The sequence below is a fragment of the Cryptomeria japonica genome, chromosome 6, assembly GCF_030272615.1.
Source record: "Cryptomeria japonica chromosome 6, Sugi_1.0, whole genome shotgun sequence".
NCBI classification, from domain to species: domain Eukaryota; kingdom Viridiplantae; phylum Streptophyta; class Pinopsida; order Cupressales; family Cupressaceae; genus Cryptomeria; species Cryptomeria japonica.
The window spans coordinates 518,634,620-518,656,582 of NC_081410.1; the positions used below are offsets into that span (position 1 = coordinate 518,634,620).

Here is a 21,963-nt window from a genome sequence, read left to right on the forward strand (position 1 = left end):
TTAGTTAACCATTAATGGTTTGAAGACTTTGGGGACAAATTTGTAAGATTCCTTCCAAATTTGGGGGTATTCAACAAGTTATCTTGTTGAAGGCATAAAGGCTTTAATGCCTTTGGAAGACTTTACTCCAAATTTGAGAAGTGACCTCCTCAAATTTAGGGAAAGGGGATAATTGATGGGTTTAGGTTAATTGATTAGGATTAGATAGGTTCTAGAAGAATTTAGGAAGATGGTTAGGATGCAAGTGGGAGATGTAGGAAAATGTAAGTTGATGAGGGATAATAGGATTTAATTAAAATAAATTGATTTATTTCAATTTGGTTGCAAATTGAGGATTTAAATAAATATAAATTAGATTTATTTAATTGGGGTGAACTATTTAATTAAATGTAAATTTAATTAAAAAGTAGAGAGAAGGGATTTAATTAAATAAAATGATTTATTCAATTAAATGATATAAAGGACTTAAGTGAATTTAAATAAATAAATTGAATAATTTATTTAGTTAAATAGAAGAATGTGGATGATTTAATTAAATTAGATTTAACTAAATAGAGGAATGAGAATAAAATGAACATTAAATATTCATTTAGGAATATGGTCATTTTTATACGTCTACAGGAGGATGGTGGTTGTCCTTGAAAAATTGGAAAATGCAGATGGGCTGGTATTTGAGATGGTCTCTCATCCTTCTGCTCTTTTTTTGGTTGATGTTGTGGGCTATCTTGTGGCTTGTTCTTATTCTGTTTCCTCAGGTTCTTTAGCATCCTTCCCTTCTCCTTATCTGGATTATATTATGTTTGCTCACAATATTTGTTTTGGCAGGTTCTCTTATAATAAGTTCTCTTCTGGTTATTGGTTTCATACTAATCAGTGGTTTGGAGAGTTGTGCTTCTTAGATAGGGGTGGCCTAGCTTTGATGCTTCTTCTGGGTTTTGGGTGGGTGCACTTCTGCCTGGTGTTCCATTCTCACAGTTTTCTATTGTATGCCTCTTTTGGCAGCTTCCTTTATATCTAATGAGGCTTGTTATGTAATTGGGAAGGATTTTTGGGTGGATTGGGCCCATGGGATTTTTGTAATGGGTATATAGGCTTATGTTATCTGAGCAATACTGAAGGGTTTTCTTACTGGTTCTTTCCCTTCAGTGCTCTTTGAACCAGACACGTGTAAGAAACAATTTTATTAATATAATTCAGTGGTTTTATCCACTTTTATAAAAAAAAATAAAAAAAATAATAAGTCTTATCAAGATCTAAAAAGAGGGTTATGACAAAATTTTAATTTCTTTTACCAATGTCTCCATAGTTCTCAAAGACATATGTGTACCATTTTTTTAATAACTTTTGAGCTACTTGTCCAAATTTTAAATAAATTAAATATTATTATTCTACAGTTCATTCTTTATAAAAAAAAAATATTTTTGATTTTTTGAATATTTTGGTGCAAGTTATGTAATGTGCATGAATAGGTATCTGATTTTCAAGATGCGTTCACTATGAAAAATCATTAAAAAAAATACTTAACAAAATATTACAAAAAAATATGCTTCTAGTACTCATTCTTAACTATTTTTCTATGAAAGGGTTTCAAAATACTAAATGCAACTATAAATTTTTTGACACGCACATCGGACATTGTATTATGTTTTGCTGAAAAAATAGAAACACTTTTGTGTGCGTGAAATATTTGACCCCCCTTAATTTTATCCATTTTTTAAAGTTTTAGTGGTTTAGAAACTAGATTTAGAGTACGAAAATTCTTGTTCTCTTGGTATCTTCAAAATTTCAGTGCACGAGTCTCTCCTCCAAGTTTAAGTTTAGTTGATTTCAAAATAAAAAATTGGCCACTTATACCCCCCTTTTTGTTCACCATCTTGGTGCACTTAATTAGATCTATCAAATAATGGAGCATGGTTTAAGGAGAATCCTTCCTAAGAAACAAAGTGTGCCATCTTAGTCTATTTATCCGAGGAACCTTTGCTCTAATACCAATTGAAGGGCACACAATATACTGAGAGGGGGGTGAATCAATATATCCAATTTTCACTCAAATTGAACATTAATTACCACTAATAACCATTAATAACTTCTCTAAGCAACGATCATAAATTACTAGATCAACTTAATTCAAATTCCTTAATAATGCAACAATTAAACAACATAAACACACATTCACACAATAAATACCAAATATATATGTGGAAACCTAAGATGAGAAAAACCATGGTGAGAGTAGTTGCTTGATCTATTGCCCAATTGTAGTCTCATAAAATAATGAGTCACTTAAAATAATTGAGTAAGCATCAACCCACTAGAGACACCAATTCCTTGATGCATTTATGACATCAACCCACTGGAGACACCAATCCCCTATTTTTCAGATCCAAGCATCAACTTGGCAACTAGGACTTCAATTTGAACAATAATAATGATATGAATTCAAGACCTTCAACTTCAACAGATAGCTTGCATCTAATATGATCAATCTTCAAACACTTTCTTATGCAACATATGATATTATGATAGTGACACACATGAATCAAGACACCATATTCTGCAACATTCTCAAATTCACATGATATGAACTTGTAACCTCATAAGTATACTTATAAATGAATATGAGACACCTAAATATGTGTGTTACAATTATATTTACAATCATAAGTTGACCCAATACATAATTAACCAATTTGAGGTCGACCATACCAAACCTTCTTTACCAAATGTGCAATAGACCATGTCCAATTAGCTCACATGCTACTCAAAACAAAGGAACATGCCACATGCTCCACAAGGTATCTTAATTTGGTCCTAAAGGTTGTCCACACACAATCTCCGACAGACATACAAGCTACAACTCATCTACAAGTCACCCTTATCAAACATGTAATAGGTCTTAAAAAGCTCATATATGGTTCCACATAAGAGAACACGTCTTGTGGATCCTAGTGAGGATCTATCTAGTCCCAAAGGACATCTAGTCTAAATCTCTGACAATACACACATCAAACTACCACTACTTCATTTTAGAACATGAACTAGGTCAACCAATAACATAGTAACCAAATTGACGAAACAAATATTATGTCCTGCTACACCACAACTCTAGGATATACTCTCCTTTAAAACCGTAGGATATAACTCCTAAGCATGACAAAATGCAAATCACAACATGTTACCAAACCAAGCTCACTGTTTGGGTACCACACCTTAATTACTTTGAATAAGACTTTTGGAACACTTCCACCAACATGAGTAGATGCATTGTGATATTATGAATATTCCAATTGTTTCCACAATCATATCAATCAATGGTGCTGTCACAACTCAAAATGCTCTAACATGACAAGACAATAATATACTTTCTTCAACCTTCTAAATGCCACAAAAGTAAGAAGCTTGTGGGATGCTCTACTGATAATTCTCTCTTAGTGACAACATCATTTGACATCAATGACAACATATGTGCAACAATTTTGTTGCATGTGTGCCACCTTCCTCTTTTCACAAGGTCTTGTCTCCTCTCTGAGGGTATAGATGTGGCCCTAGTTATAGGGATCATACCAAAAGGTAATTGTCATGGCTCACATGGTTTCCTTAGCCTAAAGGATGTGGATGATGCTAATAAACATGTGTGCCTTTTTTGTTACTACTTGGTCACATGACAAGGGCACCTCTTGTTAGCTAGATGGTAGCAAGGTCCCCCATTTGAATCTATAGACACCTAAAAATGTCCTAACTTAATTTAATAAACATTTAAATTATTTATTTAATTAATTCATTAGCCATTTCTTTCCTATAGTTAAATAAATATTTATTATTTATTTAATAATTCTAATCCCACCTTTTACAGCTATTAATTAAAATGATACTCTTATTTATTTTTAATTAATTCATTATCCCCTTATGTCTAATCCTAGCGCTCCAACTTGTTCACATGGATCATAACTAAATCCATAGTCATGCGACAAATGTCTCCCCTTCACGTGTCTAGCTCAAGAGTTATCACTCATTCATTTAATCTAAACACTTTTTCTAAATAAAAAAGTTAACCCACACCTTAACCTCATCCCTTCTATCAAATTAACCTCTTAATCCTATTCATTCTCTCTCCACCTCTCAATCTCATTTATCCATCCATTTTAACCTCTTAATCTCATTCATTCTCCTTTCACCACTTAATCGTGACCATTCATTTTTTTACTTCTTAATCTAAGCCTTTGATTCTCTTGGAGATTTCTACAAAAGAGGCTTTTTCTTCTATTTTTTTAGCTACCTAGTATATACATAGTATGCACATAGAGTACTTGCTTAGGGCCTCATAATATCCATCTTTGTTTTCTTTATCATATATGCATCATGCTTGCATCATCAATCAACCACACCTCATTCTTTTATGTCATCTTGTGCTAGTGCTTATTTCTAAAAACAAATACTATTATCCACAAGGTCTTAAAGGATTTAGAGAACAATAGAGTCAAGCTTATCATGTGTGTGAAGGTATACTTCGTTTATTTCATTTGCATGCCCTTGATTTAGAGCTCTATTAGTGTTATTGATTTGCTTGTAGATTCTAGGCTTATGATTGGGATGTTTAGAAGTTTACAATAGAGTTACATTGCAATATACACAAAATCTAACTCTCCTAGAAGGAATAAAACACAACGTAACAAGGAACAAAACAAAGGAGCTATCACAAGGTGAGAGACAACTCTTGATAGCTAGAATCTCCCAAAGGGTTGGTAGAAGCTCACTAATTGTGAATTGTCACCTCTATCAATTGATTCAGTCTTTTATTATATAGAGATTTGATTGCATTGTGTTTTTTATTTATTTTTCTATTAAGACTTCACCTTAAGCTTTTTAGAATATGATCTCAAGATTAGATTTCTATCTTATCCAAAGTTAATTTTATGATCAACCTTAAATTCAAATAATTATGGTGAGTTATGCCGAGAGGCATCTACAATGACATCAAAATGTTTGTAAACAAAAGTCCATTTTTGAAATAATTTGACATGCAAATGATGGGCAAATGCATGAAATATGCCATGTTTCAACGTTTGTGGAGGTGTTATTTTATAACTCCAAATAAAATAGAACCCTTGCCACTTGTCTCCAGCTAGATTCACATCATGTAAGACTTTAATGGATTTGTATTCTTGATGTTTAGTATTTTAGAAGAACATTTATTTTATAGATGATTCTCTTCTATTATAAGATATCTCTTTACATATTTTACATATATTTTTTAAATATAAATAGACTAGTTATTTTTGATATCTATCTCTAAATACTAAAACATAGAATAAAAATATTATAAACTAGATATATTTAATAACTATAATCCTTGATAATGTTTCATCATCTACCCAAAATCTCTTACGAAATGCAGCATTCTCAAAATTTTGACTAAGTTTTTATTGTATTTTACTACAGCCATTAATGAAACATAACTGCTTCATCTTCTTTGCCTCGTCTTTTGTCCCTCAAGAGTCAACTTGGTGGGTCACACCTTTTTTTAATGAATAGCCACACTTTAAAATCTATAATCTTAAAATTCAGTGAGATATGGACGAGTGCGGTTTCCAACTTGCATTCCAATAGGCTTTAAATATCTGCGCAATCAATCCAGTCAACTGTCTATTTGAATTCTGGGGACACACAATGTAGCTTTCTCTTGATTTGGTGTACCTCTTTCCTCATTCTACTGCTAGTGATCTATGTGTACGCCTTTATATGCTTACCAACTTCTCTGTGATGTCGATAGCGAACGCTATCCTTTAATTTATTGAAGCACGACTTCAAACCAGTGCTTATTTGCAACTTGGTTTTGACTAGAGAGGATTTACATGTTCAGACCTGTCTAAAGATCATTCACGATTCATGATGGGCAGAGCCATAACCTGTAAAAAGAATGTGGTGAATTCAGGATTTGTAATCCTTCTATTTATCAATGCCTGTGCAGCTCTTCCCATGTGTATTGATTCAAGTTAGTGGATTTTTGTTTTGACCCATTGTATGTTGTGTTTGCACATTATCAATATTTGTTGTTGGAATAGGCATGCCTAATTTGATTTATGCGTGTCAGGAGCTCCTCAGCTTTCAGCTTCTCTAAGTTTCTGCTCCGACTATGGGTATAAACAAAAAGGGTGCTGCAGCAAACAAGAGGATACGAATTTGTTGAACAAGTTTGAATCTATGAATGTGTCCGATAAAGGGTGTGCTGGATTTATAAAGCAAATACTCTGTGCTGTAAGTTACCATTTTAATGGTGTTTTTTGTAAGTTAAGTCTTTTAATGTTTCTATGTCTGCGCGGTCTAATTTTCAAGTAATTTTGTGCCGTTTGGCTATGGTTGGGAGTGGAAGTGAAATTTTTGATTTATGGGATATGATCAACAGTAGTTTTTAATCTAATTGCATCAGTCAAGAGTTGAATATTGCTCAATAATGAAGTTTACTATTAATCTAATAATTGTAGAGAACTATGTAGGAGAAACACAATATATGCAACGTAAGAATCTTTGTGGTAAGTTTGGTACTGTGGTTCAACAAAGTAGAATGCTTACAAGAAATCTGTCAGGCAAAAGATAGACAATTTTTTTAATCTTGTAAATCTAAATTAGGTGTTGATGTCCACTATTGCCCAACAGTAAATAATGGAAATGAAGAAAACAAGCAGTCATAAAATTGCATAGCAGCGGGGGTGTCTTTTACATCCACTGTGGAGATATAGAATTGAAACAAAGAGAAAAGAAAAGCTTTAAAGAGAAAAACTACAAACAACTTTCGAGCTTTCTGAATAAGAATGGAATCCTGTTTTTTGTGGGATTCCCCGAATTCTATACGAATTTACATGGAACCAAAAGAGGACCCACTATTTACTGTAAGTGTTGTCTTATCCAGTGAGATCTCATAACATGAAACCGCACACAGTGTCATCAGGTCTGAAATCTACAGTTGAATTGTTCAGCGGCTGGATTTGTTTTCCACCCATACGTTGGAACCCATGGTAAAGTTTTCATTTTCCAGCTTTAGGACCACTGGAAAGTTCCAAGCAAGACGAATTATCCTTTGGAAAGGGGAATGCTACGAGAGGCTTTTCCTATCTATACTAAGAGTAGAAGAGGTAGAGAAAAGCTACTAAAGATATGAAGAATGACAAGTCTCCGGGTCCTGATGGTCTCCTAGCGAAGTTTTATAAGATCCCTCCAAGAATAGTGATGCAAACTGAAGTTTTTCCAAATCGGTCAGTGGATTCATAATAAAGATAGGCATCAAGTTTATGAATCATTACATGTGGCTCAATTTCTCTGATCCATTAAATCTAGGAATATCATTTCTTTGGCATCTGAGATCAGAATAAAGTTGTGGAGCAGTTATCTATTTGTTGCAGCACATGTCCACTATCTTGTCTTACGTCACAGGATGCTTTGAAAGTGAAATTCTAAGTGTGATGATGGATCACGGGGTTTGATCCGAGCAAAATATTTTTACACAGTTAAATCCAGAAATAACATACAATAATTGTTATGGACTGGAAATCTGATGAGTTTAAGTATAATTCAATTTGACGTTAACATCAATTGTTGCTAAAAGCCTTTTGTAACTTTTTTATTGGATCTTCCTTAAAATTCTGTGTCTGTTCTTGCATTCCTCTATCTCTTATGAGGAGACTTGTAGCTCAGGGGAAGGCTCTCTTTTGCGTCAACTCCAATGACTATGTATTGATTCAGATCTATGTGAAGAGTGATAAGAAGAATAAAGTCTATTATGCATGTTCAGCAGTAGTTGTTGCATGGTTTGTTTGATTCATCTCAAATCACTGCTCTATGAGCTCATTCTTGCCCCATGTCCATTATAGCAATGATGTTATAGCTTCAAAGATTATCAAAATCACAATCTCGATATTACAGAAATGAATTGCAAAGACAAATAGATAAACCAACAAACTATTTTCAATGAAAATATTAACTGTGTAACTGTTTATGAATTAAAAGTTCGTGAGACCAATTAAAATAAAACTTCTATACAGATTAAGATAGCTCAAAACCATCAGGCACATACTTCATATACAAAACCATCAAAGCTTTCATGCGAAACACTCCCAATTGTATGGAGTTCTGGGCCAACTTAATCACGTTATCCTTGCCTTAATAATTGGTCATAATTATGGACAAATTTAAAGACCTATCTTGTATTTAAATACACTTACAAATTTACAATTATAGGCTTCCTCCAAACATAATCCCTTCCCTGCTTCATCCTCCTAAAGCATGTCTGCGTTCTCACTACATTTTCCTAGAATATGCTTATGCTCTGCTCTTATCCTAGTGCTCTAGAATAGAATTCTGCTTTACTCTTAGCTTGCCATTCTAGAATAACTTATTCTTTATGCACATGGATCATTCTTTTATAAGTGTCTTCCTACTAAAATGTAATATGGATAATGGCATCTCTAATGGCCCTATTTGTCTAAAGTCTGTGATGCCAATATTTCCCATGCAACATCAGTTGAGTCTAATCTATCATCTTGCAATGTATATTCAGGCATTTGCAAGGCCACCTAACTTGTGCATCTGTTTTTGAAAACATCATTCAGTCAATTAACCAAGATTTGAGCCCAAAGACATTCTCAAGATGAAGGGGCCAAGGAACAAACTTGTGTTGGACAATGCAGTGGGGAACCATCTCTTCAAAATGGATCATAGTGTAGACACATAAAATTAATTAATAATAATTATCTCATGTCGCATAATTAATTAAGTTAATCATGTCAGCCCTTTTCTAGGCCTAGAATAATTATATTTAATTAATTATCCCCTTCCATCCATATAATTAATTTATTAATTAATTAATATATGTCTCATGTCCTCCAAAGTTTGATTTATTTCAATAAATCAAACTCAACCTTAGGGAATATTCCAATCTCCATGTTAATCCCAATCAGTTAAATTAATTCATAATTAATTAAACTAATTTTGTGATTCCTACAAACCCACCTTTTAACCCCCTTCATTAAGCTAATTAACCTGAGCTTAATTATTATTATTATTTTTTTGATCGGTAAAAGGCCGGAGCCACAATATTTTATTAAATTATAAACAGATTACATTCTCCGCTCAATGTGGGCGCCGGTAGGAAAGAGCGGAGAAGAGAAAGCCTCTGGCCTTGCTTAATCCTTATTAACATTTATCTTATTTTTAAATGTTACACACCTTCCCAAGTCCACATGTGACTCCACATGTGACCGCCCTTATAAATGACTTGCATGCACAAGTCATTTCACTTCTCCACCTCACCTTTGACCAAGGGGTGCTCACACGTGTGAGAATTCTCTTCCCCATGGAGCCACCCTACACCTTTCCCTTTTAGTCTACATGTCATAACCCCCCTTTCTATAGCCCTTACACTTTGCCACAAGTGTTTCCACTTGTCAGTCTCATGGTCTTTCCAAGATTTGCTTACACATGTGTGAGCACATCTTACCCTCTTCCCCATGACAAGTGTTATTCCCAAGATGTGCTCACACATGTGTGAGCACACCTTGCCCTCTTCCCCATGCCAAGTGTTCTTCCCAAGGATTGATACTTGGTCCACATGTCAAAAGGTTATGTGCCTTGTCCATCCAATCTTGACCGTCCATTTCGTATCTCCAAAGTCTATAAATTGAAGTTTTCAATCATCTCAAATCATCCACTTTCATCATATGCTTATGCTGCCCTTTTGGTTGCCTATCCACTTTTCGTTGCACTCTTGTAATGTCCTTTTGATTCCAAATCCACTCCATTAGCAAGCTTATGCTTTTAGTTTGCATCCAAATCCATATCAACATCCACTCATCCACACTATTTTTATGCTAATGTGAGAGCATTCCACATTTAACTCCATAAATCTCCCACTCTTCATTCGTCAATCTTGGAGCAACAAGATTCGTGAAGATGAGGTGGACAAGGAAGTACGTGACACATGGAGCGTCATGAGGGAAGTATGGTTCATTGATTTGTTTATGTCTCTCATATGCTTTTATGTTAATTTTTCTCGGTAAGCTTTAAAATGGGTTGATTTATATTGATTATTAAATCTAACCTTTTTGATAGCGACATGTAGCACTAAAGCATAATAGTTTTTACACTCTGTTGACGTGTATTTTATACACAATCATACACAGAATAAAATACCAATAGGCATCTTATCCTCTCTTGAGAAAATAGTCTCTAACTGCTGAAGATCTGCATAAAGGATCAGTTAGGTAGACTCCAAGGTTCTTTTAGTAGGGTCTCTACGTGTGGACAAGCTTTTAGCAGTATGATGTGATTTGCTGTTTCCTCCAAGGGGCCTTACGTATTCCAAAAGTTCAAGATTTTACTAAACTAAAGAAACTTTTCAAAATATAACAAAAGAGTAGGGTTTGGAAGAGGTCTAATCTAATCTAACCCTATGAATGACTTAGTATGGACAAGACTTGGCAAGATTCAACCAACTTCAATTTTGCCATAAGATAACAACTCAATTGAAATTAGTGCGATCTTCTAAGGTAATAAAATGATATTCAATGCATCAAAGGTCATGGGCACTACCACGAAGGTACATATCCAAGACACAATAATGATTGAAGATTAGGGGATTCAAAGTGTTTTCCAGTCGACCACGCAAGGCGTTCCTACAATCAGCAAGAAGCTAGTGGTTTGGATTACGAATCCTACCAAAGATCAAGTCTCACACTATGTCCTTCAAATTAACAAGCTACTTTGATTGAGCATGATTCAAGTAAGTTAAACAACCATGAAGATAACTTAAGAAAGTTGCAACAAAACACCATAACTTCAATATTTTATTGATTTCCAAGTCATCATATACAACAATTGCTTGAATTTCTCTCTTCAAACTCAATCTTGCTACAAAATAAAATTGCTTCTAACTCTAATCTCTCTTCTCTATTACATCAACTCTTGACTATTACACTATTAACTATTACCAAATGAAATGAAAAATGGGGGTATAAATAGCATCCCCAGTTACAATGAAAGGTCCAGATCGAAAGTAGATCAACGGTCAAGATCATGACACCTAAACCCTAATTAGGGTTTGTTACAAATGGCCTCCTTTTTACTGAACAATATTTAAATGCATAGCCAAATATTAAATTTGGCACAAAAACCTGGGAGACATAAACCAATGAGAAATAAGATGTCATGTCATCTGTAACAACCTTTCATCTAGAATCCTATTCCCTTTCCAATTCTCTTTCTTAGCATATGCAATGAATCTTGAAACGATTCCTTCGATTTCTGCGATTGGAATCTCGGGAAGATTCTTCATACTCTCCTCTAAGTGGATGACCTGATCGAATGCATCTAGAAGAGCTGCGTCCCATGAAGGTTCAAGTTCCTTCGTTCTTTCAATCAGGAGCATGGTGGCAAACATCTGATCATACTGCTCATCTGTAACATTTGCGTCCTTGCAAAAGATGATCTTGATTCTATCCTCTAGTTCCTGCATATCCACATCTGTCTCGACCTCGATCCTTCTGCCAAGAATGGTACGAAGTACCTCAAATACTCTGTCCTGGATCGGATTGATCACCTCCTCAACTTGGCCACATCTAGTACTGGTGTCTTCGAAGAAAACACTCTTCATATGGAGTAAGGTTGACCAATGGAATAAACTGTGAGGTTCTCCATCCAAGATCTTCTCTTGTGCTAAGATCTTCCTTGATGTGTGTCTAATAACTTTCAAGACAGGAATGATAACGTCCTTGGTATGGGCGAATGCAGCTACTGTTATCATCAAATTGTGGATCATCTCAAGAACCTGGATAGCTTGATGAATAATCTTCATCATCCTTGTTACAAACTCAATAGCCACTGTATGAGATCTATCCATCCAATTACTTGTACGTTGGACCATGTTCCTGAATCTTTCTGCTTCATTGATTGATTGAAGCGGCAATGCTTGCACTGGTGATCTAACTGGATCCTGACGTCCCAAAGGTTCATTGATGTGACTGAAATATGTCCTCCATGCACCGACCTCTCTCTCAAGCTTTCTATTCTTCTCCATTTCTTCTCTAAGCTTGTCTTTCAATGCTTCAAATGAATTGGTAGCATCATCTAAAGTCTGCTCTGCTGTGGATGGTCCTAACTCAAAAGTCTGTATATCATATTCCTCTGCTAGGATCTCACCTTCATATTTGTCTGCTGCCGGTGTAGCTATCTGCAGTTTTCTGGATCCAGTCTCATCTCGAATCATCTTGGACATCTTGGTAGCCTTCTTCTTTTCTGTTACTTCATGTGAGCGTCCAACAAGGCTCTCTAAATCAATTGCATTGTCCTCGTCCTCTACTACGATCACCTTGGTTAATCTTTCCTTCAACCAATCTGGGATAATCGATCTGGTTTCTTGAACTTGAATCTCTTTATGCACTATTTCTTCTTGTCTGGGAGGAGATGTTATTTCATTGTCTTCTTTGTCTTCATCTAACTCATAGTCTTGGAGAGATCCATCTGGTGAACCATGCTGTGCCTGTCCTTCCTCCTGCCTATCGTTCTGTACCATCGACTCCATGGATTCTTCAACTTGAATTGTTCTCTTCTCAGGTCTAGAAGAAGTACCGGATGATCGATCTCTGTTAGCCTCTTGTTTCTTCTTGGAAGACTCTCTCTTTCCAGGTCTCTCTTTTCTTTTCGAACCTCTTGAATGGGGATTGCCCTCACTGGCACATCGAAGGTTACCTTCACCTGAATTCCTAGGATTAGGATTGCCTTCACTCACACTAGCTCCACCTTCGGCTGGTTTTTCTTCCAAAGTGAAAGACATAGCTATGCCTTGTTCTCTCAACTTCTGATGCTGAACGTCAACCCATCTGCGAGTACAAGACAAGACTGGTGCCATCAAAGTATCTAAATCCACGACCTCGGGCTCATTCCAATCCAACCTTATTGATTTGCTTTCTCGATCATAGGAAGACTGGATATGTTTGCCACTGTCCTGAGCTTGGTCGGCCACTCTGTAAATCCTGCATTTCCTGATGAAATCCAAAGGCAATCTAGAATGCATTTTCCGTTTCACTTCAAGATCATCTAAGAGATTCATCATAAAATCTTCAATCTGGTACTCATGTCTAAACTTCCTGCCGACTGTCTCCTCTAAATGTCCATGTGGATCAAAGCTTTCTCTCAAAGCAAAAGATGAAAAAGAATACAAGGCTAACTCCTTCTCTGTGTCATCCATAGCTAAAGCATTAGGACATACCTCAACTGAATTACCCAAAATGATAGGTATTGGAACTCCATTCTGATGTCTGTGTCTGAACGCCTTCACATATGCTGCTAACTGTCTTGTTACTTCAAGTAACACAATTCTGTCTGTCGGATATCTCGGCAACATGTATGGAGGTAAAGGACATCCATGCACTCTAATATAAGTGAACTTGGGAAACTGAATGAACCAAGCACCGTACCTCTTTATGAATTCCTGGGCATCCTGAGATAATCTGTTGTGGATTCCACCTTGCAACGTCCTGGTGATGTTCATCGTGAAAGTATCGTTAACCAACTTATAGTTGCTCCCTGGCGGATGATGCAAGTAGGCGTAAGAATCACAAGCTCTGACCTCGCCGGGTCCTCTTCCAATCACTCCTCTGTGAGGTAGTCCTGCGTATTCAACACTCCTGATCAAGGCATAAATGACATATGAACTCATGTGGAAGGACTTAGTAGCCTTGAGTCTCCTCAACTGTACGTCCAAGCAATGGCTAATCATCCTAGCCCAATGTATCGTACCTTTCCCTTGAACAATCACTTGGATAAAGTAAAACATCCACTTCTCAAAATAGAAGGCATGAGGGGCTCCTGTAACTCGGTTGAGCATGGTAATTAAATCTTTGTACTCCTCCTGGAAATCAATCCTGTGCTGTGTGTTCGGGACCTTGCTCAGACGGGGACGGCTTTTGAGTAGCCAGTTCTTATTGATAATGCTTAGACAAGCATCTGGATCATCTTTGTACATTGATCTGGCTCCCTCTATGCTCTTGTATATCATGTCCCTGTGCTCTGGAAGATGGAAAGCTTCACTTATAGCTTCCTCTGAAAGATACGCCAAAGTGATTCCCTCTTTGGACACGATCGTCCTGGACTGTGGATCATAGTGACGAGCACACTCGATCATCAACTCGTGGCACTGAACAGCTGGAGGAAAGCCGGCCGCCTTAATGATACCACTCTCGATTATTCTCCGGGCGACAGGTGATGGCTTGCCAATGTAAGGGACCTCTCGAAACTTCTTCGTGCTGAAGTTCCCCAAGTTTGTATCTCCAATGTTGTTCCACTTTGACACGATCTTGGTCTCCACTTCTTCGGTCTTCTGATCTTCTTTCATGAGAGCTGAGCGACTGGTGGATGCTCCCGCCTTCGGGGTCGCCATACCTACACAACATTTCATAATGAGAAGCTAGATTTTGCAATAAATAACATAGATTAGAGGATAAATTTTAGGAAACTTCATGATAAGTCTTTGAGTTATCATTTCCTAAAATAAAACGATTGAGCTAGAAATTCAAAATTCAAAATAATTCAAAATTTAAAATATGACGATGAATAAATAAAACAATAAAAATCAAATCGCCATACCTCAATAGAGAGCTAACTCTAGAATGCAAAAAGGACAAAATCGCCTAGGCAAAATTGAGTTATAAATGATCTTCAACGTGATCTCCTCAAGAAATCAATTTCGCCACCTTTGTCCTTGACGTGATCTTCAAATATCGCCTTTAACGTGACCTTCAAATCTTGGCAAATTCGCTCAATATAGATCTTCAAATATCGCACCACCTTGGAAGTATTAGCGCCACCTTTGGATGATATTCGCACTTCTTCAAACACAATTTCGCACTTCCTTGGATACAAATTCGCACTTCTCCCTTTGATCGCATATGAGATAGGTAAAATGATGATGTGAAAATGAAGATTTCACTCTCCCTTTATAAGCGCTTGCACCTCTCCATTTATCAAGGCCGACTTGGTGATATAAAACAATTTTTAAACGATTTTTAATTAAATAATGAAGGCCGACCTCCATGTCAAAGCGCTCCATTCGATTTTTTTGATTAATTAATTAATTATTAATTAAATGCCTTTTATTTTAGTTAATAAATTTCGATTTTTAAACCAAGGCAAAATAATTAATAAATGCCAAACGCAATATTAAATGCTAATTAAATAGGATTTTCAAACTCATCGATCTTAGCATTTAAGGTAAATTTAAAATGTTCATTTGAGCGCCAAATTTTGAAAATGAAGTAGACGCACCTCATCGCCCTGGTCCCTTGGAGAGGGACAGGAGCGATTCACCATTTTTGTCGTGATCCTAGCAATTTCCACGTTCAACTTCTTCATTTCCACGTTCAAATCACCCATTTTGTCGGGTCCTTCAAGTTAGATCGCCTTGCATGTGCGTATAAGTGGCTTTGGATGTATCATCGCCCTTGTCCCTTGGAGAGGGACAGGAGCGATCCTAAGGTTTTCGCTTGAAATTCTCCATCTTGATATGAACTTTTCCTTGTATCATCTTCCAAATGCCATTTAAAACCTTGTGCGTCTTCATCTTAACGTGATTTTCAAAGGATATCATGTGTTTTGGCTAACATCGCCCTGGTGCCTTGGAGAGGGACAGGAGCGATCTCCATGTTTTCACGTTGATCTCGCATCTTTGATCTTCGAACTTCCATTGTAAGGCGAATAACATCATTGCTTGTCCATTCCACGCACGTCCCACTTGCTTTCATGAGGTGTTTGGATGTTATAAGGGTCATCGCCCTTGTCCCTTGGAGAGGGACAGGAGCGATCCATGTCTTTTCTCCATTTTGAGCTCAAGTTGGTAACATTTAACCTTGGTTCATCGTTTATTGCCTTCGAAATAGCGTCCTTTACCTCGTCCATCCTCGCCTTGCCTTGACTTTGAAAGAGTATGAGTGTTTTTAATGAAATCGCCTTGGTCCTTGTCCAAAGGACAGGAGCGATATGGTCTCTATGTTCAATTTGATGATCATTTTACGTTCGAAATCTTTGTGTATCACCTTCTAATCATACCATGGACCCTCTACGATCTTGCAAAACCTTGACCTTACGTGATTCTTGCATGAGCTGGCCAATATACCCAATATCGCTCTGGTCCCTTCCTGAGGGACAGGAGCGAAGTTCAACATTGCGAGCTTGTTCTTGTTTTCTTCAACTTGCAATCATCTTCAATGCGTGAAATGACGTCCTTTCGATTCTCTTGGTAACTTGACACTTGCTTGTCTTTTGAAATTCATGCCTTTATGGAAATATCGCTCTGGTCCCTTCCTGAGGGACAGGAGCGAACTGGGTCTTAGAGTGCAAATTCCTTCAACGTGGCGACCTTTGTAACCTTGTGCTTGATCGAAATGCCTTGAAACGTCCTTGCCTCCCTGTTCCTCATCTTGGAAGGTCTTGATCTTGGAGGAACGGTTTTACACTTGAATAAGAAGCAATATCACCATCATATCGCCCTGGTCCCTTGGAGAGGGACAGGAGCGATTCTAGCTCTTGTGGTCTTCATTTCACTTTATCACCTTCAAAGTTATATTCAACGGGTTCGTAATGCGCCCTTCCATTCATCCATGCCTTGGGATTGATTGAAACTGGACAAGAAAATCATCTATAACAAAAATCGCTCTGGTCCCTTCCTGAGGGACAGGAGCGAACTAGGCATTTTGGGACCCTTGCTGACGTTTCAAAATCTTCAATTTGTCTTCAATGAGTTCATTTCATCGTCTTCCTTGCCATCAAACACAAACTTGCCTTGAACTTTGCCCGAATTTTGTCCTATGAAGAAAATCGCTCTGGTCCCTTGGAGAGGGACAGGAGCTATAATGTACTTCGCCCTGGTCCCTTGGAGAGGGACAGGAGCGATTTTGGCATTCTGGACCATTTTCCTTCATATTTGCACTTCAAATTATATTCATCTGATAAAACACCTTCCTTTAGACCTCTTCGAATCGTCAAGTCATCAAAATCTTGCAAGGACAAAGCAAAATTTGATTTGTAGCTCCGGTCCTTCACTGAGGGACAGGAGCGATTTTGCTCCTGGAGGCATTTCTGTGTTCATGAAAATCTTCAATTTATATTCAATGGAAAGCTCTCGCCTTCCTTGATCACTTCCAATTCGTAACTCATTTTGACCCTGCAGGAATAGTAAGATATTTGAAAACGAGCTCCCATCCTTCACTGAGGGACAGGAGCGATTTTGCTCCTACAGGCCAAAATATCATGATTTTACACATTTTATCAATTCACAAGGCGAAAACAAATCATTCTCAATGCCCGGGATCAAAAATCAAAAAAGTCAAAATTTGGTCAAAATTAGTCAATTGGACAAAAATTCACATTTCATAATCAACACTTAGACAAATTTGAGTTCTGCATTCAAAATTCCAATTGAAAATAGACCAATTTGGCGAATTTATTGCATTCAAAATTTGCATCCTAGAAAAGGAAGCCCAAAAAGCTCTCAAAACTGACTGGATTCTGGCTTGAAAAGACGTTAATTAAAACCCTAAGGGTTAACCCTAAATCCAGACAACTGACTGACTAACAAAATCCTAAAAGCGAAGTGAAAAGCGAGCGAAAAACGAGCAAAAAGAGGGGGTCCCCATTTGCAATGGGGCGATGTGTGAAATGGTCACAACACACTCTTAATATGTACCCAATAAACCAGGCCCCGAAACATCTAACCCATAAATAATGAGTGTCAATAATTGCATTGAAGATGCACGTAAGGAATATCATAGACGTGTATCTGAAAGCACTGACACTAAATAAAAAGAACAGAGCATAACCCTTTCAAACAAATATTGAGAGACCAGTAGATTCAGAGATGGTTGAGTAATCTGAATTCCATGTAAGCAGTGTCCTGATCTGCATGCCATCCTTAATAGAAGAATAGAAGTCTGGACAGAGTGCCCATGGAGATATTGAAATCATAAACTTAGTAGAATAGGAAGGGTATTTGTTAGTCCTTTTAAACCATTTGGAGAGTGGACAGAGGAAGTCTGCATCAACAAAATAAAGTAGAATAGCGATGAAAACATTAGTATACAATATTACAATAATCATCAACTTGAGTATGACACCAAAGGTTGTTTTCAAGTGCTTATACATATAAATCCTGTTGGTTATGGACCTGAAATTGTTGGTTTTGGAGCCCATTTCATTCCCAAGGGGTGCAGGGGGGTACCCACCCTGCGAGGTCCAAAGGGATGTTGGCTTCTCTTGCCCTAGAAGGCAACACTCTTTTATGAGCGCATCGTATTACAGCTGTGTTGTGTATTGTGTGTAAAGACTATGATAGAGAGAAGAGGAAGTTGCAGCAGATGTGTTGTAGGTTGTCGTAGGCGTGCTGGAGGGGTAAACCAAACAGGAAGGATTGATTATTTCTCCATGGGTGTAGCTCATATTGGGCGAACCATGTATATCTGTGTCTCTATGTTTTTTTCTATTATTATGTTTTAATTTTTCATTCATTTTATTGTATATTACTTTGCGACTCTATTCCTAACAAATCTAAGAAAGGGCACCCCTTTTTGACCTAGTACCTTCAAAAAAATTGAGTAGTTTTTAGCAGTCCAAAATTGAACAGCAATTGTATCATAGAACCATGTGTTGGCAGTAATGAAGAACTTTGGGTCACAAGCAGCGCACAACCTGTTCTAGTACCTTCAAAAAAATTGAGTAGTTTTTAGCAGTCCAAAATTGAACGGCAATTGTATCATAGAACCATGTGTTGGCAGTAATGAAGAACTTGGGTCCCAAGCAGCACACAACCTGTTCTAGATGTCTGGGTAAAAGTATTAACCTCAACAATATCTACAAAATAGTAAAATAATTATTTCTAAGTAGCCTCCTCAGCCCCAACATTAAAAATGTGATCAATGCTCTGGATGTCTCTCTTGGTATTTATTTCTAAGTAGCCTCCTCAGCCCCAACATTAAAAATGTGATCAATGCTCTGGATGTCTCTCTCGGTATCTTCCAATCCTCATGCTTTGGGATAACCATGTTCCAGATGCTTAAAAATTAAAGTGTCATGTCCAACAGCGTGGACAGTATACTTGTGGAATTTTTGGGAGCTGAACAATACCCCAACTTATGAATGAGATGGATGATATAATAAGACAGAAAGCAGATAGCCTGAGCCAAAAATCTCATTAAATAGCTCTGTCAAGGATAAGGTAAGTGAGTTTACACCATATTTGAGAAGCTTCATCTGAAATCCATCATGGTCTATTGCTTCTTTAGTGCATAATTTCTGTCGAGCTGTCTTAGTGTTACCCGAGAAAAAGAAAAGACAACAATGAGGAGGAGATAAGACAGACAAAAGCTGATCAGGAATGATATAAAAGAACCTGCATAAAAGACCCAATCATGGGGGTTGGCGTCTGATAGGGGAGTTTCCTACAATTTGGTATCTTGAATCTTACCCTTGTGCAAAATGCAAGTAACTCTGCTAAGATTACATAGTTACAGAAACCAAACTTTGGAAGGAATTAGAGTTCAAGAGCAAATGTTTGTCAAGCTGAAGAATATACTTCATATTTCAGCAACTCATAATAAGAGTGACATCTCTAGCTATAAGAGAAAACACCGTTATGTTGAATCAGAGCTCATTCTAATGCATCTAGAGAAGGATGATAATTTCTTACAATCTTCTAAGCCATAAAAATCACTTTTGAATTTTCCAAGCACCAGTTGCAGAACTTCTTTTCCATATGACCAAGTTTCTTATGAAGGAACTTGTATGACTAAAGTTTAATTAGACAACCAAACAAACTATGTTTTTATCTTCAGCTAGACTTTTTTTCCAGAAGAAAAAACTTATCTGATGATTTGGGAGACTGACTTATATCTGCTGCAAATAAATTACTGGATCTTTCTTGTTCTAATTATTGGAATACATTTTAAAGATCTGTGCTAGCAAAAATATGGTGTGATGAGATGTCTCTTTCCAAATCTTGAAAAGATGATTAAGCAAAAGATGCTTTATAGTTGTCAAGATGGGTATCTTTAGAGCAAATAGAATAAATATTATTATATGTAGCTAGTTATAAAGTATTATCTTGAAGCCACGTGTTTAGTGTGTTATAATTATTAAAGCAGGTTTATGTAGTAAGAATAAAGTGTGATCTAATGAAGAATATAAAGAACTGTTAATAATTGTATTATTCTGTGAATGTACCTTAATTTTCTTTCTATTGCATTCAAGATTCTGTTAGCATTGTTTCTCATGTATTGATATAGTATTATTTCTCTTCATCTTACATAGAATTAAGGACTTAATTGTAAAGATCCTTATTTCAAGTCCATAAAGCTCCAAGATTTTATTTCTTTGTTGCATGTATATTTGTTGTCTTCATATATGTGCATTCTTTGCAGTCTTTAAATGAAGATAATAGTTTTAATGGTAAATTATACTTATCTGTTCATGTATAGATTTTATACTATGGTTAGATTTTCAAGGAACTTGAGATAAATGGCAAGTTTCAGTAGAATTTTTTCTTATTAAAGAGAAATTGGTCGACTTTTAATCAATTAGAAAAATGATAGCTCATAAGTTTTAAGATTATACTTGAATCTTGAGTTCATATTAATAATATACAGAAGTATTAACTATACATCTTTCATCTTCATCCTCCATTTCGTTGTAGGAAAGTACTGAGTAATTTTCGTTTACTACAATGTCTTTTATGCTGCAAACTTTTTCTTCAGATAATTATTTGTTTTCTTAGTCTGGCTATCAAAGACAGTGCTTTCATATTTACTTTTCTCAGTACACATAGTCTATTGCTTATCCGATGCAATTAATTGTAAAATAATTAAGTTCTATGAATTCAGTGGGCATGCTTATAATAAACAGAATAAATCCGATGTTTCTAACCTTTCAATCTGGATTATTATTCGATGAAATTACCTTTGAAAATTCGATAGCCCTCTACATAAACTTTTTTGATCTATTTTGCTCAGTTTGAATTTTTCCACTGTTATTTTCTTTTGTCATTCATTACTTCCATTTCACTGTATTTCGTTTTGCATACTTGTAGGAATGTGACCAATATGCAGCAGATCTAATTCAAAGTCAAATTCAAGAACAGCGTGTCATTCCTGTATTGTGCAATTCAACTATAGGAACACATTCCTCAACAAATGACACCATTGAACAAAACTATTGTTCCAATCTCTGGAATGCATGTCAAAATGTGTCTATAGTAAATTCTCCATTTGCACCTTTATTGAAAGGAGGGGCATTAGGATCGCCGACGAATATGACACATGCCAAGCTTATCGAACTTTGGCAGTCAAAGAATGATTTTTGTGCAGCTTTTGGAGGCACAATAATTGATGGCGTCTCATGTTTTAATGTCAATGTTTTTGTGCCCAATGTCACTCAAAATGAATCTACTATTGAAGGTGTTTGCTTAGAAAGGATTGGAGATGAAGCCTATCTCAACTTGGTTCCTCACCCTGATGGGTCCAATCGTGTATTCTTATCAAGTCAGGCAGGTCAAGTTTGGCTGGCTACATTACCAGACAGTGGCTCTGGGAAGCAGTTGATCTTAAACAAATCAAATCCATTTATAGATTTAAGTGACCAAATGGCTTCTGGTGCAGCATTTGGATTGATGGGGTTAGCTTTCCATCCAAATTTTGAGAAGAATGGCCGATTCTTTGTTTCATTTAATTGTGATAAGACAAAGAGTTCAATTTGTGCAGGAAGATGTGCTTGCAATTCTGATGTGGGATGTGATCCTTCACAATTGGGTACAGACGATGGAGCATTGCCTTGCCAGTACCACAGTGTAATTGCAGAATACTCCGCAAATGGCACTTCTACTTCACCTTCTCAGGTAATATTTCATTTGGATGTCTCTTTTATCATGATAGAGAAAAT

At 36.5% G+C, this 21,963-nt stretch overlaps 1 protein-coding gene across 3 annotated transcripts in view; it reads left to right on the forward strand.

Moving 5' to 3' along the window:
- The first annotated feature begins 5,585 nt into the window (after nucleotides 1-5,585).
- The window catches only part of LOC131067947 (HIPL1 protein), an 82,068-nt gene continuing 65,690 nt past the window's right edge, over nucleotides 5,586-21,963 (forward strand). The window contains exons 1-3 of one of the 3 annotated variants that reach the window (XM_058003102.2): nucleotides 5,586-5,992; nucleotides 6,092-6,255; nucleotides 21,116-21,919. In XM_058003102.2, the coding sequence (XP_057859085.2) occupies nucleotides 5,887-5,992; nucleotides 6,092-6,255; nucleotides 21,116-21,919 (1,074 nt within the window). In that variant the 5' untranslated portion in view covers nucleotides 5,586-5,886. The remainder of the gene's footprint in view (nucleotides 5,993-6,091; nucleotides 6,256-21,115; nucleotides 21,920-21,963) is intronic. The other 2 variants (XM_058003101.2, XM_058003103.2) reach the window with 2 other exon arrangements.